This window comes from Ambystoma mexicanum, chromosome 6p (genome assembly GCF_040938575.1).
Source record: "Ambystoma mexicanum isolate Mex_15411 chromosome 6p, UKY_AmexF1_1, whole genome shotgun sequence".
NCBI classification, from domain to species: Eukaryota; Metazoa; Chordata; class Amphibia; order Caudata; family Ambystomatidae; genus Ambystoma; species Ambystoma mexicanum.
Genome location: NC_090935.1, coordinates 1,476,823,196 through 1,476,849,944, shown reverse-complemented (window position 1 = coordinate 1,476,849,944; position 26,749 = coordinate 1,476,823,196). Strand labels below are relative to the sequence as shown.

The window sequence follows — 26,749 nt, the reverse complement described above, 5'->3', positions numbered from 1 at the left end:
ATTTTGTTGACACAAATAATTCCAGATACTTGGCACCATAGCTTCATCATTCCAATATTCAAGAAAGGAGCAAGGGATAAGCGCAGTTGCTATCGAATAATATACGTTAGCAACATTTCTTTAGAAAATATGGGAAAGCTTATTCATACATAATTGTATGAGTGGTTGTCTGAGGCCAATATTCTCCCAAATTGTTCTCCTTGATTCCCAACTAGGTTTTCGTCCAGGTCTACGGGCGGTGCACCAATGCCTGAATTTGTCGCTATTAACTGGTAAATATCATGGGATGAAAAATGCAAACCTGTTCTTGGCATTTATGGATCTTTCCATGGCCTTCGAGAAGGTAGAGAGAGTGTTGCTGTGGAGACATTTATCCTGCTTAGGTATTGTTCTAGACTTATTAATTCAGGTACAAAAGTGTTTGCTCTTTATGGTGTTTCAGGGGTAAGTACCAATCATTTTGTGGTTAAACAGGAAGTGTGACTATTTAATTTGTACTTACAGTAAAGGGATGTTGCCTTAGACGAAGCCATGTTGGACGTACCAAAGGCTAAACATCAATTTAAACCAAGTTTGGTGTATGCTGACAATGTGGGGCTTTTAGGTAGAACAGTGTTGAATGCTTTACAAAGGTTATTGAATGCTAAAGTGGAGTGTATGAAATCCAAAGTATGTTCGTCAATAAAGTGAAATCACAGGTTTTAATATATCAAAGAAAGATCAGTAAGGAATGCCAACTGTTAAGTGCAGAGGCTGGGGCACCTAGAATTCTCTTAACAAAAATGAATTTCTATAACTTGCAGCAGGGCTAAATCTGCAAAGCCCCATAAACACAGCCCATATCCGGCAATGGCCAAAGACGTACTCCTATAAACCTCTAGAATAATTTGCTCTAGTTGAACCCTGGAGGATTTAATAAATCGAAAGAGGCCCCCTATTGATTGCAGCATTTTAGCACCTTATTTAGCCGTGTGCGCCTTGCCATTAATCCCTGAATTGAACCAGACTCCTAGATAATCAAATTCTTTAATCCACATACATTTTATATTCTTTGAATACATTTAAGGGCATTTGAGATTTGTTTTACTGCTTTCATAATATTTAATTTCAGGTGATTTTTCTGGTTTGACTTTTAAATCTAGAGAATTCATACCTGTGGTGTATGCAATGATAAGTTGTTGCAAAGCTCCTGCGGTCTGTGCCATTATCACAGTGTCATCTGCATTCACCAATGTGGGAAATCAGTGCCCAGGAAAAAACATAAAGCATCAATGAGCCTATTTATATACAATGAGAAAATAGGTGGGGCTAGAACACAGCCCTGATGACCTTCCAGAATGGTAGACAAATCTGCAGTACATTGTCCATTTAGGCCACACTTAACAGATGCAGATGTTGCCTGGTGTATCCACATCAATGTATCCAGCAATGGTGCTGTGCAGCTCATGGATCTCAATATCTGCCATAGTTTAGCCCTGTTGACATTATCAAAGGCTGTACTGAGATCTACGAACGCCTAATATATGGTTTTGTTTTTGATGTAGAGGGGGCAATGATCACACATAGGTTTAAGGACTGCTCATTTGTACCTAAAGCATGTCGTACACCCAACTGGTTTTCGGTTAGAATGCTATTTTCCAACTCCCATGATTCTAATTTTGACAGAATAACATGCCTAAAGATTTAAAGGGCAAATCTAGAAGGGAGATTGACCGTTAAGGTGCTGGATTGTCTCTCCAACCCTTTTTAAACATTGGAAAAAGGGTGTCTTTTTTCCATGAATCAGGGTGCCAGGTCCTTACTCATAGCATTAAAAGACCTAGATAACAAAATTGTCCAAATAGAGGTAGAATGTCAAAATGGATTGGCTAGAACACCATCTTTGCCTGGGCAATTAACCTCTTCGATGGAAATATAATCATCTTCACGTCCAATTTTGGGTTCACTGTTTAAGGTTGTATTCTGGAATCCCTCACTATGGATGCCTCCTTAAATTCTGACCATTCCATGTTGTCTAATTCGATTTCACAAGGGATTATAGCATATTTGTAGGTTGATCATGTTACTGCGATCAGGCGTTTTGGAGTATCAGGTTCTTTTGAGAGCCTCAAATGTTTGTGTTTTGCTGTCTTGCATTCCTAGTTAAACCAGCCATTAGGAGTAATACAGTGAAACACAGTCACTTACTTCAAAAAGGAATCTGGCAAGTTGGACATCACATCCACAAATAGTCTCCTGATTTCAGTGGAGTAGAGCACTTAGGTGGAAAGAGAGTTATGATGGCACAAGTTTGGGGTAATAAGGACTTTGTGAATTCTAGCTTCATTAAATACCTCCCATCTAAGTCTTCTTCTATCGTCCTTTAATAGTGCTGAAGCAACATAAATATTGCTGATCAAATGGAGGGGGCAGATTTACGAGTTGATGACAGCACCACAGGATGCTGGTCGCTCCAAATCTTATCAACCACTTTGAAATCTTTGAAATCTCTATACAGGGCCATTTCAGGACCGAGGTACAGAAGTAATTAACCGTTAACGAGCCCCGTGGCGATTGAAAAGTAGTTTCTCTGTGGTTTCTGAGATATTACGGGAACGCAGAACCCACTCCATCAACCATGCATAGAATTGGAGTCCCGTTAGACAAACCATGTGATTGGTCATATAGGGATCCGGCAAACCCCATATAGCATCTTCATTAGGATCAGAGAGATGCCAGGGGGGCACCATTACCCAGGCGGAAATAAAAATTGCCTCCTAAAATGATCCATACATTATTATTGCATACTGTATTCATACAATTATATGTACATGTTTTAAAAATGTTCAAACTAGATAAACCATTCTTTTCTTGTGGCAAATTATATAAACGAATCAAATACAATTGATCAGTCCTTGGTACAGATAAATGGAGTATTTGGCCAAAAATGTAAAATGGGTTGACAGGCGATTAATGTACTCCACCAAATAGACCTTACAAAAATAGCCATCACTCCAAAATGTCTCCCTTGAGGGTTTTTAGAAGCCAGTATTTGATAGCCAACCAATCCATCAATTGGTCAAGTCTCTTGCAGCATGATTATGTTATGTACCCATAAAAACTTAAGTATTTCTCGATAATTTAGTCTGTTAGTAGCACTCGCAATATTCCAAGAAACTATGGACATCGAACATACATGCCCATTTAGGTCCAATGCTGTCTCAACTTCATTAGAATTCGAGGTAGTGACTGACTATAAGGTAAGACCCACATCCATGAGTAGCAAGTTCTTTGGAGTAGCAATGCGTGGACAATGGGGTTTCTGTATGTATATTAGAAGCGGCAGCAACTATACAGTCTCCACAACAGTCTTTTTTGTGTTGTCACCAACTCCACTCTTCTCACCATGATCAGCGACTGAGGATTCATTTTTAGACCTGCTAACCTCGATTTAATCCAGTGGCTGGTTTTGTAAATTAGGGAAGATGTTGAATCTTTGTAGGAAGGAGTTCACTCCTACAATTACACCTACTAGAGGTACACCTGATAGGAAGTTCAGGATGTGATGGAGAGAGGAGCGTTCAGCTTTTTCAGACACGGGTGGCATCCCAGGGAGCCTTATGGTAGAAGCAGTATGTTTATGAATATCAATTTGGACTTCTGAGGTGTTCATACAATTCTTATTTAGTAGAGATTCAGATCCAGTAGATGGTTAAAGAGATTGCAGGGAACTTTGATTCTGCAGCTTTTCCATAAAATACTCCCTCATGGCCTTTATCTCTTTTAATATATTTGCCCTGATTTCTGCAAATTGCCTCACCATTGCCAGTGATAAAACTATACTGAGTACATTGATTTTAAGTGACATGTTGGAGTTGGAGAGAGCTAATTTGAATTCCATGGATTTGTTTTGTAAACAAATCTTTATTTTAATTAGGTTTGGGTCATCTGTTCTCTCAACCAATGTTAGTTAATGGAAAATCAATGTTACTGTTTAAGTAGGCAGTGAAATGTAAACAGGGTGATTGTTTTTCTGAATATCAGAAAGCAACTGTTAAAGCGGTTCTATGTGTTTATAAATAATTCACTAATAACAAAAACTTTTTAGTGAATTAAAAATAATTTAAAAAATATAGATTTTTTTTGTTTTTCCATTTGAGGGGGTCCCCCACAAGAACCCTGATTCCCTAGCATTATTACTGCACCCCAACCCTTCCCCCTTTATAATCCCTTTCCCCACCACCCATATATACGTTTACCCAAAAATTCTATATTTTCTTGTTTTTTTTATTCACTGAAAAAGTAATTAGTTATTTATTTTTTCCTTATTTTCACTGTATACCTTTAAAGCATATTTACTGCTTTAATCCAGTTTTTCTGAAATAAATTCCAAAGTCTCTGGAATCAAATTGCAGGGCAAGGACATAGATTACTAGAATATGGTTTCATCAGTTTCCTCTACTCTAGCATTACATTCACAAGCATGGAATAAGGAGCACTCTGATGTTTGTTTGTGTGATGGTTCTCTTGAATCCAATATGCACATGCTTTTCCTCTCGCCGTTGTATGTTTTATCTCAGAAATGTTTTTTAATGTCTATTTTAAGGCTATTTCATTTTAGACATTGTAGTGTTGCTTATTTTTTTATGATGCAAGCTCAAGATCCTAAAGTATATTATGCACTGGAACGGTTTTTAATTAATACTATGCAAATTAGGAAAAAATAATTAACTGTATTCAGAAGTTAGGTGCAATATATATCTTTGTTATATATTCTTTTTTTAATGTCATCTTTTTATTGAAATATCAAAGACCACAACAGAGCAACATAAAACAGTTCAGAGCACACGTCTGTGAGCGTAGGTAAAGCACATAGAATCCAAAAGTGCACTGCATATCAACTAACATTCCCACCCCAACAAGCCCACCCTCCCTCCCCGTGCAATATTCAGTCATATGTCCCAGCACAGTAGGCCATCCATCCCGGAACGTCCCTTCCAACCAGTAGCATGTCCCACATATAGAAGGGCATCAGCGGTTGTCCTTACACTTGATCAACCAGTTCAGCCCCATGTTACGGCTATTCACCGACCAGGCCTCTCCACTGTGGTGATGTATGTGAGCAACACCGACATTGGGATGTTCAACAAAGGGCATCCATCAATCCTTCAAACTGAGGAACACAAGCTGGATTCACCTTCCGTTTCAGGCTGGCTAGTTGAGCTAGATGACCAAGAGAGCCTGCCATTTATGTTCATCAGGAGGGGAGACAGCTTTCCAGTTTAGCAGAATAGCTTTGTGTACAGAAAAAAGTATAGTGTGTGAATGAGTTTCCGCATTAGGAGACCATCATGCCAGTCTTCCGAAGTTAGTCCTAAGATCATGGCCATGAGTGTTATGGGAACCGTGGAGCCCTTGACATTCGACAAGCATCTGGAGACCCTAGCCCAAAAAGTCAATTAAACCACAATGCCTCCGACAATAAGGGGATTGCAACAGACCCATAGCGTACATTTTGGGAGGTGCATAGTGCATTATTTGCAATATCTTGTACTGCATTTCTCGAGTTTTATATTATAGGATATTTCCTTGATCGTAGAGAAGGCATCATATAAGTCTTCAGTGCACTTAGGGGGGTGGAGGTCCTCAGACTAGATCTACGCCAATGTGACATTCCTTTTAAGATTATTTGATACGCAGAGGTCATAGAATGTTCTAAGTCTGGGCAATTCTAATAGATTCATCCCGAATTCTGTCTCCAAGGATGAGGGCTACATGATCCTTGTGTCACCTGTGGTGTATTTACATATAATTGCCTATATGGTCATATATGTCATCCAGTCTGTGTTTGTGAGGCCCAAAAATATTTTGGCAACAGAAAAATGGAAGTAGCGTTGCATCCTCAACTAGATCCATAACCCTCATGGTATGCCATGCAGTGGTTTGTCAGTTGGGTATCATCGTGGGAACCCCAAAGGATAACAGAGCCCTCAGACTAATCCAAGGCGGGACTTTGTGAATACCAGATCCTGTCATGGTGCGTGTGCTCTGCCATTGTGTGATGGTTGGGCCGACAATAGGGTGAATTTTAATATGTTTAGTGAGATATTTGGGTGGGAACGTAAGAACCTCCTCTGGTGAGATTGGGCAGAGCGCCTGTAATTCGATAATCTTCCAGTTTGGCAGTGTCCTCTGTGTTTAGCCACCGTTTAGCCCAAGAGAATTGCTCTCAGGGACGTCATTTAGGGGTCGCCAGAGTTCACAACTGAGACCTCTGAGGTCTCCCTTGTGACCTCTAAAAAAATATATATTTTTTTAAATTGTTTTTAATGTAATGCAAGCTCCTGGGCTGTGGCCAGCACCATGTGGCTCTTTACTTCTGGGGTGGCTGGCTTTCCAGTTCAGACCCCTTCAAATTAAGAACAGGAGTGCCACAAGTCTAACACTTTCAGCACTGACCCTAAATAAGAAAGAATAGAAATACCAAATAATGTGTCTTTCTGGAATTCTATATAATAATTGCTAGACTCATTAAAGGTTTATTTCAGGCACACTTTTGGGGGGGGGAGGGGTCACTGATTTAGTCTGTTCTTAAAGACCTCAACTCAGCCTTCCATCATTCTGAGGTTGATAAATGAGTATTGGGTGTATATTTGTTCTATATAAAGCGCATAAGCGCTATATAATAACACATCATTGCCATTTGGTCATGGACGTCTGCTTCAATTAACAGTAATTTGGTAATATGGGCCTATACACACTGATCTTATTGATAGATATGGCGATCCATTCTTGTATGAAATGTACATCACATTATAGTGATATTGTAACCATATTTTTCGTAGTGTACAATGCTATGTGATGCCACTTCCTGTTTGGTCAATGGGTGAAAGGTCGTGTTCCATCGCTTCCTGCGATATCACTTTGGGGTGGGGTCAAATGATATCACTTCCTGTGATGTCATCAGGGGCCAAGGGTCATGTGATGTCACTTACGCTACCCCTGGCATTTTGGTGAAGTGACGTCCCTGCTTGCACTGCTGGATAGTAGGACCTCCATGACGGAAGTGACAGGCCACTGTTAGCCTAAGAGGCCTTGAGTATACCCTTGTTAAAACGCGCTTTTTTTTAATCTCTCCACAATAATTTTGTGATTGATTTATCCAAACTATCAAATTGGTGTTTTGGTGGGGCCATTGGGATCATATTTGCCAGGTAAATAAGTTTCGAGGTTGAGTTCCTTTTGAAAGCATTAATTCTGCCAGTCAGGGATTATGGTATCATTTGCCATTTAGTAAGATCTCATTTAATCTTGTCTAACACTGGGGGCTAATTAAAATACACTAGATCAGATAAGCAAGCATTCCATTGTATTCTTCAATATTTAACATAGTGGCATTGCAGCCTGAGTGGTGCCACTCGACTTGGGTCCCAAGGAATGTCCGTCCGCAGAGGCATGATCTCAGACTTGTCCCAAATGACACTGTAGCCAGCGATGGGGCCAAAGTCCAGTATGATTGACCGAATAGAGAGTAGGAGCACTCACTAATGTACAATAGAATATCGTCACCATAGAGTGACACCCTATGCCCTCCTCCCTAATACCTGCCTACTGAGCATCTGCGTAATGTTTAACGGCTAGGGGTCCAATTACCCAAGATGTAGAAGGGCCTTGTCGTGTGCCAGTGCGGAGTGGAAAGGGTTCCGATGTGAGTCTATTAGTGACTACAGTGGCCTTGGGCTCGTCATAGAGGAGCTGGATTATTCGTATAATTCATCCCGAGGGACCAAATTTATCCAGCACGGTGAACATATAGTCCCACTATACCTTGTCAAATGCGTTTTCAGCATCCAGCAACAGGAACAATCCAGCATATATTGTCAGAGGAGTGGCGGTGCAGTATAGAGCCTGTTTGGTCTTGTTGTACCAGGCTCAGTAGAGGCCCTTGCAGACACATCGCTATGCTATTTGCCAGTATTTTAGCGTCAGGGGTTATTAGTGATATCGGTCGATATGCGCTGCACACTTTCAGATCATGTCCCTTTTTATGTAATACAAAAATATTCGCATTAAGCAGTGTCTTTGGGAGATGTCCGGAGTAAGTTTCTTCCCTAAATATTTGGCCCAGCCTGGGGACTATGTTCTCACTCAGTAATGTATTCACATCTATTGGTATGCCATCTGTGCCTGAAACTTTCCCGGATACAAGTTCTTCAATAGCCTTTGGGACTTTGTCATCAGATATCAGTGCATTCAGTGGTTAGATCCCGACCAAACCCTCCCAAGTGACAATAGCTTAAAATTCAAGAGGAGATGTGTGCAAGGTCAGTGGAAGTGGTGTGGAGATAGAAAACTGGTTTCTGCTTGTATTTAAACCTGTCTCGGGATGTCTGAAAGGGTTTTACACCTCATTAAGTTAAAACTGGGTTCAATGCACATCACAGCTAAGCCCAGAATAATACCATTAGCTTTGAGATACGACATAGAAAAGGAGCTTAAGTGCATGCTTTATGAAGGCATCATAGAAGAGGCAGAGGCTGCTGAGTGGGTTAATCCCATTGTGGCTATACGTAAACCTAATGGGAGTGTACGATTATGCAAAAACCTTTGGGCGTTGAACAAATGTGTGGTGCCAGATAGATTCCCTTTGCCCAAATAGGGGATTTTTTGCTGGGATTACAGGTGCAGACATTTTTTCAGCAATTGACATAAAACGCCTTTTGGTTTGATACCGGCATCAAGTGTTTTCCAGAGAGTGATGAGTAGATTGTTTAAAGGGATGGTAGGGGTAAGTTGCTACCAGGATGATCTTTTTGTGTGGGGAAGAAGCATGGATGAACATGATTGAAAGAGGTATTGGGAAAGTTGTGTGAAGCTGGGCTAACCATATCGTTAGAAAAATGTAGATTCAGATTAAACAAAGTTCAGTTTCTTAGACATGAGTTGTCAGCTGAAGGTATTAAACTAAAAATGGCTGCTGTGAGCCAATAGAGAAAATTAATCCACCGAAAGACAAGGGGGAATTGTCTTTGTATTTAAGTTTGGTGGAATACTGTGGCAAATGTGTTAGGAACCTGGCAGAGAGAACTAAAGAAAGGAGGTTGTTGGGCAAGAAAGGCACAATTTTGGCTGGAATTAAGTTTGCCAGAAGAAATTCGAAGATGTTAGGAAATGTCGTACCAGTGCACCGAAGAAGATGGGGAAGTCTATTTGTATGTAGATGTCAGTGAGAAAGGGCTTGAATGAGTGCTGATGCAGGAGAAAGGTAAGGAGGTGTAAACAGTGGTGTTTCCATCCAGGGTTCTCAAAGAAGCAGAACAACGGTACTCAGTGGTGGAAAGAGAAGCCATAGCATGTGTTTTGGGTATTGAGAAATTTAAAAATGTGTTTGGGGAAGGAGGTTCATCATTGTAACCGATTATAAACCATTAGTGGGTATGTTTGAGAGTAAGGGTTTGGATGAAGTGTCCAAAAGGATTGTGAGGTGAATTATGAGTTTACAGCGGTTGGATTATGAGGTTTGGCACATAAAAGGAGAACTGAAAGTGGTCACAGATGCCTTATCTCGCAATGCAGTAGAGAGTGCAGGAGGTGAAGAAAAGGAGGATGACTGTGAGGTTTTTGCCAATTGTTGCATAGGCGACGAAGAAAATTGGCGAGTTCATTGTATGCTGGATGGTGTTTACCGAAAGGTGGTGGAATTTGGTCAGAAAGGGTGGCCAATTGAGGAATTAGAGGGGATTGATAAGGCATGTGTCGAGTAAGGCTATAGGTTGATAATTAAGAGGATTACTGCTATCCCCTTTTTGTACCTATGAACACTTTTAGAGAGTTTCCATGTGCCCAGAGTCCTTTGTGAAGATATAACATTTTGAAAAAGAATATACAGTAATTCAGTCCATGTACCTAAAGGACACAATTAGTAAGTCCATTTGGATTAGCGCTCTGGAAAGGGAAGGAAATGTGAAATTAACTATCGTACTCGGCCTGGTGACATTTCAGATAGTGCAAAAGCTAAGACACAGATAAGAAGGAAATGGGAAACAGACAAGCAACTACCATACTAGGCCTAACAACATTTCTGGGAGAGTCAGAGTTTTACAAGAGTTGAGGGAGAGAGGAGGAGAAGGAGGGAGAGGAACAAAACAAGCGACTATCGTACTAGCCCTGACAACATTTCAGATAGGTGGGGGGACAAGTCAGGGAGGGAGGGGAGGTTTCCGACAAACAATTGTTGCTATCATACTAGGCTCAGGGACAATTCTGATAGAGTAAGTGCAAAGAAAAAAAGTACATAGGGCCTCATCACGAGATGGGCGGGATCCGCGGCAGTATTACCGTCTGGGCTATTAGCGTTACCGCCAACCCCCCCCCCGGTGCTATTAGCGCTGGATCACGGGTTTGGCTGAACGGTAAGCCCCTATTCCCCATTGGGCCCATTTGGGAATTCCCCATTCGCGATTGGGCCCAATGGGGAAATTTCGGCGCTACTACTGCCGGGGGTATTAGCGCGCGGTAATAGCACCAAAAATCGTCAAAATCACAACAGATTTGCCCCCAACTTAGAGCTGGGGGTAAATCCTGCCAAACCCGTGATTTGGCAGGCACTTAAATGCAGGCGTAATACTGTTACCGCCGCATTTAAGGGTTACCGCCAAACTCGTGATGACCCCCCATAATGTTGCAGGGAACAGAAAATGTAGGCAAGGATTCAAGAAGACGATGGGCACAGCATGATTCAGGGCCACCCTGACTGCAAGATCGATCCAGGGGAGGTCTAGTATGAGAGTTGAGAAGGTGAAGCACCAAAGTCAATGGGCCTCATTACGTGTTTGGAGGTAGCCATGCCGCTTTTTGCGGCATGGCTGCCTCCAAACTCTGGTCCAGGGTCCCTGAATGGGGACTTACCGGGTCATTCCAACCTTGGAGGACCAGGTATTTCCCCATTCAGGGAAGCCATCCCCATTCCCATTCGAGCCCCCATAGGGCTCAATGGGAATGGGGAGGGAGCTAATAACGGGCCCGTTATTATCTGGTCCTTTAGCGGGTCCTGCTAAGGGCGGGTTCCGCTAAAGGACCTCGGAATGCAGCGGTAAGGGGTTAACGGCACCAGCATCCTTACTGGCACCGTTAACCCCTTACCGCCGCACTCGGAATGAGGCCCAATGTGTCCATAAAGTCAAATCGAAGTGGCGCTGTCAACAGGTCGAAGATGGTAAAAACCATAGTGAATCAAGACAACTGCAGCAGAGGATAGGTATATCTCCCATGGTGTATTGCAGCACAAAGGCTTTTCAGAAAAAAGCTGCAATTTTTTGGTCCGATGCGAGAGATACTTGGAAATATTTTGGGAAATATTTGCAGTTATCAAAAAACAATAAAGTTGGAAACATGCTATTTGTAGGAGGAAAAAGGATGAAATGGCATCAGGCTAGAGGTGGGGAGGGGGAAAGAGGACACCATGGGAAATTCGGAGTTGGGGGAGTTGGGGGCTGAGGACTAAGTTCAGAGCTTGAATGTTTTCGCATATTAGAGGTTATTTTTTCATATTCAAGGTTATTATTTTAGGAGTGCGCCACATGTAAAATAACCATGAATATTTTAAAAATATTCAAGGTTATTTGTAATTTATTGCTGATATAACTGCGGTTATGGGAAAAAATTGTTAAAGCAAGGGTTAATAAATGTGATTAAGACAAAAAAAGTGGAATTGTTCAGGGTGGTGTGGGGTACCGAAGGCCCTGGCTAGTGGGCCTGAAAGACGTGCAGTACCTAGTGGGTGCAAAAGAAACATAATAAGGGAACATGGACATTGGACACGACCAAAGGCCATGGCCACTGACCATGGCTAAAGGCCATGGCTGGCTCGGTAGTGTTTTAAAATATACAGTCAATGTTTGAGCTGGATGTTTATTTGATATTCAATTTTTACTGCCCCCCATATTCCAAGACAGGAAGACTAGCGTGCACATCTTCTGCTAGGCGTACACTGTTTGGCACAAAAGTGTATGGCAGCCAGGACCAGTCTCTAACGAGTTGGTTAAAATTTGGCGTTACAATATTTGAATGCTGTGGTTGAAATTCGCACCTTCTTTAGATCTGATGATTAGTGTTACTGAGGGGATGGGTTTAGTATTAATCAGACAAGTACGGGGATTTACAGAAGTGGGGTTTGAATACCCTTCATTATACAGTGATAATTTGTATCCCACTTGTCTGAAAGTTTCCACCTCACTTAACAACATTTTAAGAATCACTTTTGATGTTATTTTTAAAGTCACAGTGTCAGTTCTGTTTGCGTCCACAAATGTCACTGGTTTAATGTCCTAAGAGGTAACAGACATAGGCATGGTATTTCATGCATCAGTTTTAGAATGTTTGACCGATTGAGAATGATGTCCTGCTTGCTCAGTAATATAGGCTCCAACTAAAATAGTTTGGTTTAATTCTGTTCAGTATTACCAGTACGAGTGGAACATTATTTAGACTGGTTTGAAGAGCCCCAAGGTCTACATTAGAAATGCCAGTCTTGTGCTCTGTAATAGTTGTTATCTTTTGGGGATTAGAAATCGTGGAAAGGACGCACGCTCGTCTTTGGAATTATTGAATGGTCGGAACACAGTTGAAATGGTCATTGTAATTATTTCCAGGGTGTGGAGTAGGATACTGGCCATTGTAAAGGTATTTTACTAATTGAGTAGTTTGAGATACAGAATGTTCCGGAATTACCATTTTTCCACTTGTGTCGCTGTAGAGACAGCCCTTGTTGTTTGAGGTATCTCAATAGATCTAGTAGGATTTAAACCCTCTGAAGCAATGACCTTTGAGGTTTTTCCGTTTTGCCCTTGTTCCTTTTCGTGACACAGCTTCTGATATATTGTCATCAATCCAGTGAAATGATCGTAGTCATTTTCTCAAATGTCTTCAATTTTCAATTTTCAATTTTTTTTGCAGAAGGGGTGAGCTGGAGAAGTAGCATTAGTTTTACCTGTAGGCGATTGATTTGAGTGGTGGTAACATCAGATTGTCTTGAGATAATGGCATAGAAGCCTGTGCCTCGGATGTAAATTGTGCCTTGAATATTTCAGCAGACTTTACTAATGATGGAAGGTGGGGTTCACAGTTTTCCACTTGGAGTTTAATCTCAATAAGGACAATGGAGTGGGACTTTACCTCCATGTTTATGTTCTCATTAGTCTCACAAAGGGGCTGAGCACCACATTGAGAGGCGAGATAGAAGGAGCGCTCAACTTTATTTTTTGTCTAGTGCAACTTTGATGTTTCCGAAACAGTGCTTAAGGCGGAAGAAGATGAGCCGCGAAATGGCCGATATGTCATGATGCTCAGACAGCAACAAAGATAGATCCTGCATGTCCTCATTAAATACATCCTGAGTAATGTGGCTGGTAATAACCAGATGAGAATGGTTGTTATCCGCAGTCTCCACAACACCCAGTAAGTCGTCCACCTATAGAAGACTGAAGTCGTTGATTGAATTTTTCGCATCCTGATTGTCTTTTATAGGTTGGTTTTCTATTATCTGTGCTGGTTCCAATAGGTGGAAAGAAATCTGAAATTGTATTATTTATAGGTGTATGTCTTTGCACTGGTCTGCTTTGCAGGGCTGTACTGCGTATGTTATCAGAGCTATCCATGGACAAGCTTTGCATAACATCATTACTGACCGGGATTCCTGGGGTTTTAACCAAGGTAGAAGTTGGCGAGTGGTCGGCCGTTAATATGTGGGAGGTGCAGAGGGATGTGCCAGAAGCAGGAATTACTACTTCTCTGGGAGTGATTGATACAAGAGGTTGAGAGCTATCAGCAGTCTCAGCAATGCTGGCATCATCAATAGCATTGGAGGCAGATTTGCTACGCAGGTTATACATCTTATGTATAGTTAGTGGGAACATACTTAGGGCGCACACATAGGAAGGAGTACTCACTGCTTCGTCATCCTTCAACTGCCTTTAACTGCACTCATCAGTCCTCCATGCATAGTTAGAAGGGTTGCAAAAGGCTATTAAGAAAGGCAAGCTGCACCTGGGAACGCTGCCAACCACTCCAAACTGCAGCTAAAAACTTCTTGGGTCACTTCATCTCCTTTCACCAGGGTAACAGCCCACCATATCTATTTTATATCCATTCAGAGAGAAGTCATGAGGTGTTTTCTAACCCATGTTTTTGTTTTTTCAGGTCACACCATTCCACATTTGCGCTATAACGTTTAAATAAACAATTGTAAGCGTTCTACTTTTTTTACAGATGAGTGGCAGAAACTGTGGTTTCAATCCAAGCATAAATCAGATAATGCCAGATTCTGTTTCACTGCAGGAAAGTTCCTGCAAGTATTGTGGATTCAAGGATACCCCTGTTCCTCCACTGCACCTCCCCCAGATGGCACACAGACATCAACCAGCAAGATGCAGGCATAGGACGATTCAAATGAATGATGTAGCAACAATTTTAGAGCTTAAGGGCTTACACACCCCTCCAGAATATTCGTTAGGGCTCCAGGTACCTCCAGGTACCTCCAGATATAACACCACTCCCTGTTTCATGGTCTCACTGCTGCATAGGATGCGATCATGGTCAGACACAATTAGAGGAAAGGACCATTCAGCATTGCTACTACCAAAAATCAGAAGTCAGCATTCTTTGCGTAAAGGGAATCAGGCATTGGGCACTGTATTGAGGACCTAGGTGAGGGACCACCTACATTGTTCCCGGAGAGGCATGGTTAAAAAGGATGTCTGCCCTTAGGCCATCACTACCGCCCTGGCAGAATCTTAGACAGTAGCAGTTGCCAATCTTCTAGAGACCATCCTGGGGATGAGGCATGGCTTGGCTATAGAAGGATTGGCCCGCACTAGACAAGAGAAAGAGAGGGATGACCCTTAGCAATTCCCTTACGATTCTTCTAATAAAAACCCTTGAACTGTCTTCAACAGATGGTGTGTTCTTCAGGCCATCTGTGACACTAGATGGAGAATGGGCCCCAGAGTCAGATCAAGAGGAGAACCAATGGAGGGGGAAGGGAAGGACAGGAACAGGAAAAGGCTGATCCAAATGGATTGCAGATGCGCAGTAAATGTAAAATTTGGGTGGGGTCAGCCGGTGTGGTGAATGACCAAGAGACCAAGAAGAGGACGTAAGGTGTTGCAGAGTGGTGAGGAATTTTTGGTGTTGCTGGAGGTTATTCCAGGTGAGGTGTTGATTGTGAGGGAGAGGGTAACATGTTTGGAAGAGCGAAGCTGCAAATGGAATAGTGGATGCGAGAGGGAATCTAGTAGGGTCTGGGAGACATGGGTGCGTGACAGAGATGGGAGAGGCAAGAGGAGAAAGGATGGGAGAGGGGAGACAGGAGAGAGGAGAGGAGAAAGGAGAGTAGAGAGCAACATTGAGAGGAATTAGGAGAGGTGAAATGAGAGGAGAGAAGAGGGCAGAGAGGAGAAGAGTGTGGTAGAGGAGAGTAGAAGAGAGAAGGGTAGAAGTAGAGTAGGATGAAGAATCAGGAGTAGTCGGCACAGGGAGAGGAAAAAACAGGAGCAAGTGTGAAATAGAAAGGAACAGACCAGCTAGAGTTGGCACAATCTAAAATTATTCTGAAGCTCCTCTTGAGGAGATAGCTTGAATAAGGAGCCGTTAGAAAGTTCCGGAAGGAGTCTGATTTTAGGCCCTCACCTGAAGATAGATAGACTAGATTGTAAATAGCAGGGGTATCAGTGGTTTGTCTTCAAAATCAATTTATGGGGGGTTTAGGCAAGCCTAGGTTAGGGTGAGAGAGGCCAAGGGAAGGTTAAGAGAAAGACGGACACCCTTTAGTTTGAACATGCCTTTCCCATGAAAAAAGGCAAAGAAAATAGAACAATTGACTTACCCCAGGTAATGTTTGCTCCAATGGATGTTCCTCCCACAAATTCCTCATCTTAGATATATTTGTATCCTGCTTTGCGGTATCGGAAACATTTTTAACAGCAGAGGGTGTTCTGTGGCACCGATTCCATGTCCCTCAATGGTTTCCATTCCCACATCCGGATTTGACATTGATGGGTATAAATATCACCCACTGCGCTCGTTGCCTCACTTTCTAGTTTTTTCCTCTTTCTGCTCAGCCATCTTGAAGAATAGATAACGTTCATGGGCGTTGAAACAGAGAAGTAGTATGAAATTCACCCACAGTCAGAGGGGTAGGCTAGGAGGGCAATGAGGAATCCATGGGAGGAACATCCATTAGAAAGAAGATTACCAGGCGTGAGTAATTTGTTCTTCTAATGAATTGTGAAAATGAGATTCCTCATCTTCAATAGACTCCCATAGCAGTTTTATAGATGGAGGTGGGAGAAGTGGATATTTGAATGAACTTGATTAGCACGTAATAATGTGCCGAAGCAAATCGAGCATCCTGGCCCAACAGTAATGCTTTGAAGAAGTGTGGAGTGAGGAACAATTTGTGGAATTGCAAATGTCTTGCATTGACTGGTACACCTCTTTGGAGAGCCGAAGTTGATGTGATTCCTCTGGTGGAATGGGCTCTTAGGTTCTCAGCGACATCTTTTCCAGCAATGCAGTAGCACTCCAAAATGCATAGGATGATCCAATGTGATAGAGTTTGTTTGGTCATGGTTCATGGCTTGTGACTTGTGTTGTCCGTCATTATCAGGACGTTATTCCACTGTACAGATGGTAAAAAGCCCATCAGTGCCAGTCTGATCACCCTCAACTCTCAAAGGTTTATGTGTAGTCTTAGACACATCGCTCATTTGTGCTCCCCATCCTGTGAGGGAAGCATTAGTGACCACAGTTATCTCCGGTCAGGGTTGCCAAAAAGGTTTCCCTATCATCACATTGTCCTCACAGGCCCACCACAGGAGATCGTGTGCAACCTTGCTCGGGACCTGAGGAAGGACTGTCATCTTGGAGGGTAGCTCAGCAGCAACGTGCTCACCTTGGAAGCAAGACGACACTAAGCAACACAGGTTTGATCCGCGGGTCCGCGCTTAGAAACCTGTGGGTATTTAAGCACGTTATAAATACGCAACTAAGACAAAAAAAAGGAATTACGCAACTAAAAAATGAACAATTCCTGTAACAGTGCCTTGATGCCTGCGGACTGTGTGAGCGCTTTAAAAATGCAAAAAAATAAAACAAATCCTGCCTGAGAATTGTGACAATTAGGATCTGAGGCCCCACTGGAGCGACCTCCTGGAAAATGCAGGATGCCAAGATGCTCAGCAAACTGGTAGATATTAGGCAATCTGAAATCTCATTACCATCTACAAGATATGTTGAGTCCTTAACTCGGCAAGCAAAGCCTTTTCCGAGGAAGAGGACAGGATCGTTCCAATGAATTGCAGCTTTTGAGAAGGTATCACCTGGGACTTCTTGAAGTTGTAGGAGAAACCCAGATTTTGGAGAAAGTGGCAGGTGCAGTTGAGGAGTTCCAGAGCCTTTTCGGAAGAGTGACCTCGGATCAACAAATCGTCTAGGGAAAGTCCCTCCCCTACTTAGATTCACTGCCACCACCACCATCAACTTGGTGAAGACCCGCTGGGCAGATGTGAGCATGAAAGTCAGTACTCAACATTGATAGTAAGAACTGCCAATGGTGAACCTCAGGCACTTTCTGTGCTTGAGATGTATAGGTATAGATTGAGTGACACCATCCAATCCTGGAGTGGAAGGGCCTGGAGGATCTGCAAAACAGTGACCATCTTGAATTTATCTTTCCTGAGGCACTTGTTCAAGTGCCTCAGGTCCAGATGGGTCACAGTCCTCCGTCTTTCTTGGAAACCAGTAAATAGGTGGAGATCCAACTGTGGTAATGTTCTGATACAAGTACCTTCTCCACGGCACCTTTTTCCATAGGGAAAGAATCCCCCGAAGGAGCGTATCTGGTTCCAGAAGAAATTGCTTGCTCGGTGGACAATTTGGAGGTCATTGGGCCACTGTCTGTAGTGCCCAGGCATCTGAAGTAATGAGATGCCATTCTTGCAGATTGTGTGTCAACCTGCCTCCCACAGTGGTTCTCTGAGCAAAGCGCTCAGAGTTATTTTGGGGGTTCTCTGCTTATTTTTAGCCCGTTTATTTATCGCAGCACTTTTTGCCAAAAACGTTTTGCTGAAAAAAATTATCACATTTATTTTATTTGGGGGCAGCGCAATCCCCCTCCCCTATGATTTATTCCCTACACACCACCCCACCCTACCACTTATATGCTCTCCCCCTATTTTTATATGTTTTCTTTCAACAGAAAGTGGCACGAAATGAAAACGGGCAATGAATGAACACTGTACCGTTTTGGGGCAGAAGCAGAGGGCAATGAGGAGGTTGTTGCCTGAGCAGTGTTTCCTCCGCAGCCTCTGGGGTCATATGTGAACCTCCTTTGTCCTTGTTTCTGGGTAGTTGACCTTGTGCCCATTGGCCAAAAGAGGAATAATACCAAAAGGAACGCCCCCTCCAGTCCTGCAGATGCGGGTATTGTTGCGGCTGGCGAATGGCTGCCCCAAGGATTACGCTGCAGTTTTTGAAGCTTGTGGCTTTTCTAGACTGTTGTCCGCCTTTGGCCCAAATCGGACCCATGAAAGGGCATATCTAGAAGTCTTGCTTGGACATCCTGATCAATGCACTAGAGCTAAAACAGAGGTCGACGCAGTCTGACACATATAGGCCTGACCGAACAATCCTTAGCATCATTGATGAGATCTTTGGACCGATCTCTCATCTCACCTTCAGAAATATTTTCTGCAGCTTGGGAAATAACATTCCACAAAGTATAGGTGTATTTTGACTGAGCGCAAAATGCATTAATGGCTTTTCACGCCATGCTTCCAACAGAGAATACTTTCTTTGCTAGTGCGTCATACCTCTTACCGTCCCTATGCGGGAGAGATGGTCGGATGAGATGCAGCCTTATAAGTGGAGATATTAGCCTGCACCACCAAACTCTCAGGTGTAGGATGCCCGCAAAGACAGTCAGGGTCCACAGTAGAAGGTCTGTATTTCTTCACCAACTCCTTGTTCATGACCGTTCTATAGGCTGCATTTAGGTGAGAATGGGCATCTGGCACGTCAAATTCAACCTCAGGGAGGTATCCAAACCACTGGATTCCTTCAGGCAAGTAGCTAGTTCTTCTAGATGGGATTGATCTGAGATCAATTCTTCTAAAACATAACGAGTTTGGAAACCTTCATACCAAAAGTGTATTGTGCTGTCTTCGTCCTTGTCTTACTCCAAAATAGACCCAGAGGATTTGAAGAAATCCTTCTTTGACTGAGGTTTCAAGCTCAAAGTTGTGTCCCAGCTCTATGTCAAAGGGCCTTTTGACTTCGACTCCTTCAAAGATACAGAAGCTTTTAGCTTCGATGTTGTCTCTGTGGTCGACACTACTCGAGACGACATCCCTGAGGCTTTTGGGAGCACGGGTCAAAGCCTTCATTTGATTCCCTGACGGTCTTAGAAGACATGGTGGAATCAACATCCCTTTTCAGCTTTTTCAAGGTACCAGGAGGGGTGTCCTTCGACAATACTTCCATACTTTTTTCTCAGAACTATACCCATTCGGCCGCTGAGGCGGTCTTATCTGGACAACGTACCTGACGTATGTTGGGCAAGGAGTTAGAAGATGAGGAGCACTGGCATTGTTTCTTCACTTCTTCCATAATTATGAAGAAGAAGAGTGACAGGAATTGCTCCTGGATCTCGACTGTTTGGAATGTTTTTTGGGCTTTTCTACCTTCTGAAGATTTTCTCCTTGAAGGTGTGGCAGACAGACACTTGGAAACTGTCCACCCTAGGGTGAGTTTTGATCTTCTCTCCTTCAAGGACTTACTGATCATTGATTGGAAGGAGCCACATTCAATGACTTTGTGTTCTTCACCGAGGCACCCGAGACAAATCATGTGCGGATGAGTGATTGACATCTTTGAGTCATAGTCTGCACATTTCTTAAGGCCTGTTTTTTTCAGGATAGATATCATGAAGAGTTACCCAAAAGAATAACGGATTTGGTCAGAGAGATTCATCTGAGGTGAGTTGAAGCGTTCCAAGAGCATGCTGTACATGCGGACAAAATGCAACAGGCGCGGTGAGTGCAATTTACACTACCATCGGGCCTTTCTGGCGACTTGTTTATGGTGGAGCTTCTTCTACCTTCTGACGATTTTATCTTTGAAGATGTGGCAGATGAAGACTTGAAAACCGACCAACCTAGGGTGAGTTTCAATCTTCTCTCCATCAAGGTCTTACTGGTCATCGATTGGAAGGGGCCGCATTTGATAACTTTGTGTTATCCACCGATGCACCAGAGAGAAATCATGTCCAAATCAGTGCACAACATCTTTGAGTCACAGTCCACACATCTCTTAAAGCCTGTTTTCGGCATAGACATTGTGAAGAGTTACAAAGAAAATAATGACGTTAGTCAAAGATATTCACAGAGGCGTGTCAAAGCATTCCGGGAGTGGGCTGTGCATGCAGATAAACAGAACTAAGGCAACGGGTGCGGTGCATGCTATTTATACTATCACTGATGTCACGTCCCGACGCAGGAATGGTAACAATCGAAGGACATCGATGACGATGCCGCACATCGCTCCCTGCTGTCGAAAATGTTTTTGAGACTGCAAATCAGGATACAAATATGTTGAAAAGGAGGACTTTGTGGGAGGACACAATCCATTTAAAATATATTTTTATCTAGAGCAAATAAAGACCCTTGAACCAGCCCTTTGGAGTCTGAGAACAGTATGAAATGAGACACTGTGCAGTGAAGGTTTGTTCCTAACAACTAACAAGGCTCTGCTTATCACCCGATTTCGATAGGGTAGCGCCAGCAAGTTCTTACACTAACTCTGTATATGAAAAATCACACCTAAACTAAGGTCTGCACAGGAGGCATTTTCAGAATTACTTTCTACTTCATCAACCCACATTTTATTTGGATATAGTAAGAGAAGAATAGATGAGATTGATTGGATTATTGACCAAATCTTTTTTAAGCACAAAGGTAAACATGGGTGTTCCCAGTAGATGCTCTGTAAAATGGATTCTATCCTGATGAAGGCTGTCACACTGAAGAAAGCAGTTTATGCATCGGCTCTTGTTAGGCCAAAACACATTGTGCAGACACTCTTTGTACATTCAAATATTGGTCATGATACATCTAACCATACACAAAATAATCTGTGACAAAATATTCCATGGCAAAGCAACGGTGGCAACCACATATATATTAAATGCTGATTGTTCATACTATAAAATGTGCAGATTGTTGTAGAATTATGAGACTATTTTTCCCATGTCATAAAGGTTTTTATATATTTAAATATTTGAGTTGTTAGTTGAGAAATGTTTTTTACTTAATGAAGGTGGGTTTTAGGATGTAAAGAACACGTAAACCCTCTTCGATCTGTTCAGTGTTGAGTTATAATTCATTTGTATGATTTGAATCATCGAAGCTCTATGTGATCTCTATATAAACTTCCCAGCCCCTTACATGTTTTGTTTGGTTCTGTTGTAGTCCCTAGGTAGTTAGGACTGTGTCCCAGGCCACTCACTAAAATAGTGCATGAAGAAATCTGTGACATGGGTCTGAGAGACAAGGCTGTTCAAGGGCTCCATTATTATTTAACTTACATATTGATTAATTGAGCACATAATTAAATGGCCTGACTAATGATGTCCTCAAAGTAGGGAAGATTAATTTTCTCCTTTTATCTTACCTGGATGACGCTGTAATTTTAGCAATAACTCCCAGGGCCATTCAAAAATGATTAAATGTTTATAATGACTCTATGAATGAAAGAGGGACGTCTGTAAATGTGAGGAAAACCAAGTTTATGATTCTATGCAATAGGAATCTGAAACCTGCTTTTTATTTAAACAATAAAAGGTTAGTTCAGGTTAAAACCTTCACCTCAGTATGGGTTAAGTTTTCAGATAATCTTGGGGAGCACAGACATACAACCCCAGAGGATGAGAAAGATCCATGCATCTTAGCTGTCTTTAAATGTGCAGATCATGTTAGGTCAGCCATTGAAGACACATAACAGTGTAAAAAGAGGTCTATTGTGACATATATTGCAGAAGTGAGCGGCATGTGGTCTTGTCAACTCTACAAATGGTCAAACACATTGTTGAGAACAGAGGTGGGTTTTGATTATTTGTAAGATTATATATTGGAACGGCCGCAGTCACACCTGAAGAAATGATTAAAAGAACAGATGACTGAAACACTACTTCCGCTTAAAGATCTACACAAGAATGTTGATTGAGATAAAATCCCCTAGTTATGTTCTTTAAAATGGCCGTTGGCGGATATGCAATGTGAACGATGGTTTAGCAACCCAAAGGGTATCTAGGAAAAAGCAAAAACTATGTTTCAAATGTGATTTTTTAGATTAAAAAAAGGAAAAGAGAAAATGCAGAGACTATATGTGCCTAAATCGGTTAGGTGCTGGTAAGTTAATTAGGCAAACAAACCTCAACACCAAATATTAATAGCAAAAGCAAGGCTAAACTTTTTACCTTTAGCAAGAGTGGCAAGGAGATGAAAACGCACATAACAGTATGCCAGTGTCCCTACTGTGAAGACACAGTTGAATCACTACTGCACTGTGATTTATTCTGTAGTAGGTATGAGGAAATATGCCAGAACACACCAATACCAATATTTAAATCAATCCATTTTAGACAGTGTTGGCAAGCCCTATTTTTGTGTAATCTGTACTATTTAAGGAGGTGGAGTGGAGGGCAGGGCAGCAACAAGGAAAGCCTGTTCCAAGGCCTGTTCCATTTTATTTCTAAAACGTTTTCCCGGGCGTTGATTTTATACTGGCATGTTTCAATACATTTTTTTTGTAATATACAAATCATGAGTGGTAAAGTACAATCGCCTATTTTATTTGTAAGCTATATTATATTATATTGTTTTTGTCTCTGCGTGTTTTACTGAATATTTTAAAATATATAATTGATTTGAATACCATTAAAAGAAATGTGTTGTTATATGTTGTGTTTCACACCCTTAAAAAAACTATTTTTATTTTTTATTTTTTTATTTACTCGATTCAATAGAAAAAAAAATATTTTTACAAGATTTAAAGAAAAATTCCGTCGGGGCAGTGTCTTAAATGCAATTCAACAGTGATGGTTCCTTATTGGATCCTTATTAGAGATCTTTTTCCGAATGGGAGAGAGAAAAAAAGGATAAAGGAGAGAGAAAGAGAGAGAAAAGACATTGGAGTGTCTAATTTCGACCCAGACAGTTAAACTATTTGAAGGTCCAAACCCTCTCACACAAAACGTTTAGATGGCGAGGCATGTTAGCTGCCTTCCACTTGTGATTATGGCCGGTTGGACCAATCATCCCAGAACATCTTGTTGTTTCCAGGTCTGACCTGGACAGATGGGTGCCTTGGTGGACATGGAGAGGAGGAGATAGGGGGGAGGGACAGACAGACGGGTAGATAGGCAATCTTGATCACAGCCAGATAAACATATACTGGTATTTTTGAAGCTCTCTGTAGTTTGCCTTATAGTAGTGCAACTTTATTAAAGGCTGAAAGGAAGTAACTGCTGTATGTGGGCCCTTTGCACAAATGGTCTATACAATATTATAAGAAATAACACATATACTTTACTTTCTAACCGTAAAACACAATCCCATGGATCAAATCTTAACAAAAGGACAACTCAGTATAAGGCATAGGCCTCCAATGTCATTCATCTCAGTTATTGTTAATAATACCTATCACTTACCTTCTTCCAGTGGTGAGAACATTTCGCTGATAGAGCCGGTACGAAACATGAATTCTGGAAGACAAACGTACGTATGCATTAATCTCAGAGCTGGGCAAACACTGCATTACCTCTCAATTCCACTCGTCCTCACCTTCCTCATTCTGTGATGTACTAAGCAAAGCTGCATTACCTCTCAACTCCACTCGCTCCTCACCATCCTCATTTTAATGAGGTATACTTAGCCTACGAGAACTTTTTTTGTAGGCAACCTTTATTTAACACATAAACAAGTCATCCATTTCAACACAGAAGTACATTACGCATGTTTCAAGCTACAAGAGTAGCATGTACATCATTTCGCCAATAGTGTAGGATCGGAATAAACAAATCAGTTTCTGCCTGACGGGGTCATTAAGTCTAGAGACAAACAAGTAAAATGTCCCGAACCACATTATGCCGGTTGGCTGTGAGCAGGCCTTCCCATAGGGTGGTGGAGAGGGGACGGTGGGCCCCTGGCCAGTAAACTGGGTTCATAATAACTCAAATTGTGCCATGAATCATGGTTGGTGTGTAGTCTGGGGGTATGCTCCCATATATTCGATAAAGGGAATCTAGTCGTTGACATAGTGTATCAGTTCAGGATCAGTGCTGTGATCTTTTCAGCCACCAATGTGTCCCATATCTTAGCTGACCACATCTGGAAGAGCAGGCCCTCTGTCCCTTTCCAGAGTTATAAGGGCTGCTCGGTATCCTGCCTCCTCGTCAGTATCCCTGGGATGCTCCACCCGCATATCTAGTTGTGCCCCAGTAATGGCTTCAATGTGGCACACTATCTCTTTCCAGAACACAGAGGATTCTGGGCAGGACCACCACAGGTTGAAAATTGTGCCGGTATCCGCACGCCTTCCCTAGCAGGTTGGAGAGTAAGTGAACTTGATGGAACTACCCAAGTCTTCCTCCCATCTGGCCATATATGACAACTTTTCTGAGGGGTCAGAGCACTCAAGTAATTTGTATAAATTAGAGACCTTGGCCTTAGTCTGTCCCGAGAGTAGGATACATTCTAGGGCATTTAAGGGCCTGGTACTTCTAGCATTGACCAAGGATGCACTACCCAATGCCTATGCTGTATATATTGGAATCTGTCTGTCTCCCTCTAATGGAATTTGGCTTTAGGTTCCATGAATGTCTGGGGGTGCTGTCTAGGAAAAGCTGTTGTAGGGTTTCGTTTCAACCTGCCTCCCAGTTTGCAATTCTACCTTTTGTCATGCCGGGATGAAACTCAGGGTTGTTTAAGACTGGGAAAGTGGGTCAATAACCAGAGGGGTGCCTCAGCGTTTAGTCGATTTGTTCCAGTACTATATAGTATTGCATGTAGCATGTAATAGCGATGGCATAGCCCTGAGTGCCCTGGGGCCAAAGAACAGGAGGCAGGGGAGAGGTAATAGGGAGAACGCTTGCTCTATCTTAGTCAATTTGGCTGGAGATCCGGAAATCTCCAAAGCGAATGCCAGAGCGATTTGCGCTGGTATGTTGTATCTGTATTTATTTATTTTTACATTTATAGCAGCACACAAAGACCTGAGTCATCTAGGTGCTAGTTACAGAAAGTGTGGTACACAGTCCACAGAGTGAGGACAAAGCAAAAGACGTTACAACAAAAGGGTACATATCGACTGCACATTCCAGGAGAGCCACACCTCATTGTATGTGGGGGGCAACAGTGGGTTTACAGTGGGCATAATAGGTAACAATCAAGCAAAAGCACATTCCAGGAACGCCACACCTCATGGTACGGGGGCTACATTGGGTGTACAGTGGGCATAATAGATCGCAATCAAGTAAAAGCACATTCCAGGAGATTTACACCTCATGGTATTGTGGCTAGATTGGGTGTACAGTGGGTATAATAGGTAACCAACAATTAAAAGGACATTCCAGGAGAGCCAAACCTCATGGTACGGGAGGCTACATTGGGTGCACAGTGGGCATAATAGGTAACAATCACGTACAGGCACATTCCTGGAAAGTCACACCTCATGGTATGAGGGGCCACATTGGGTGTACAGTAGGCATGATAGGTAACAATCAAGTAAAAGCACATTCCATGAAAGCTGCATCTCATGGTACAGGGGGCTACGTTGGGTGTACAGTGGGCACAATAGGTAACAAGGAAGCACATTCCATTAAAGCCGCATCACAGGCTATGTTATACCTGGCATGTAGGAGTGAATCAGGCAGTGGTGCTGAGGGTATAGACAGCACACACAGGATAACAGTGGGACAGGCAACGCAATAGCTAGAATCAATCACAGTACAGGCATGAGAACTAATAACAGTGTAGCACGGTGTCACATATTAGGTCACGTACTGGGAAAGTCACACCAAGAGACAAGGGGCTCCATCAGACGTAGAGGGTTGCAGCATGTAAGTGGCAATCAGGGACATATACATCAGGGACCCCTATTCTCCCCAATTTCAAACTTTGCATTAGGACTTTCTTTGAAATTCTGCCCCCACTGCCCATCTGAAGGAGAATAGGAGTGGTGTCTATTTTTGACAGGTTTCCAAAATGATTTTTTTGTGCGTTTTATGGAAGGGCAGCACATGCTCCTTAGGAGGGCCTCTATCTAAGGTGCTTTTGTGATCATCCTGGGTAATGTCCTTTGCAGGATGCCCCCCCAACAAAAATACTGTTCTATTGGCCACATTCAGGTGAAAATGGACATCTGACATGTCAAATTCAACATCAGGGGAGTTTACCAGACCACTGGCTTCCTTCAGACAAGTAGCTAAGTCTTCCAGACGGGATTCATAAAAGATCAATTGTTCTGGAACATTAGGAGTTCCAAAACATTCATACCTGAGGGATATGATGCTGACTCCCTCCTCATCCTTCTTGAAAATGGACAAAAAGGATTTGAAGAAATTTGTCTTTGGCTGGGGTTTGAAGCTCGAAGTCGGCTCTGAGGTCGACATGGAAGGGCGCCTTAACTTTCACTCCTTCGTGTAGGAAATCACAGAAGC

The 26,749-nt window shown here is 42.4% G+C and overlaps 1 protein-coding gene across 1 annotated transcript in view; it reads right to left on the bottom strand.

Annotated features, from left to right (window-relative positions):
* The window catches only part of LOC138511068 (uncharacterized), a 3,073,423-nt gene that overhangs the window by 2,087,005 nt on the left and 959,669 nt on the right, over positions 1-26,749 (bottom strand). The window contains exon 7 of the mRNA XM_069626568.1: positions 23,741-23,794. Coding sequence (XP_069482669.1) covers positions 23,741-23,794 — 54 coding nt within the window. The remainder of the gene's footprint in view (positions 1-23,740; positions 23,795-26,749) is intronic.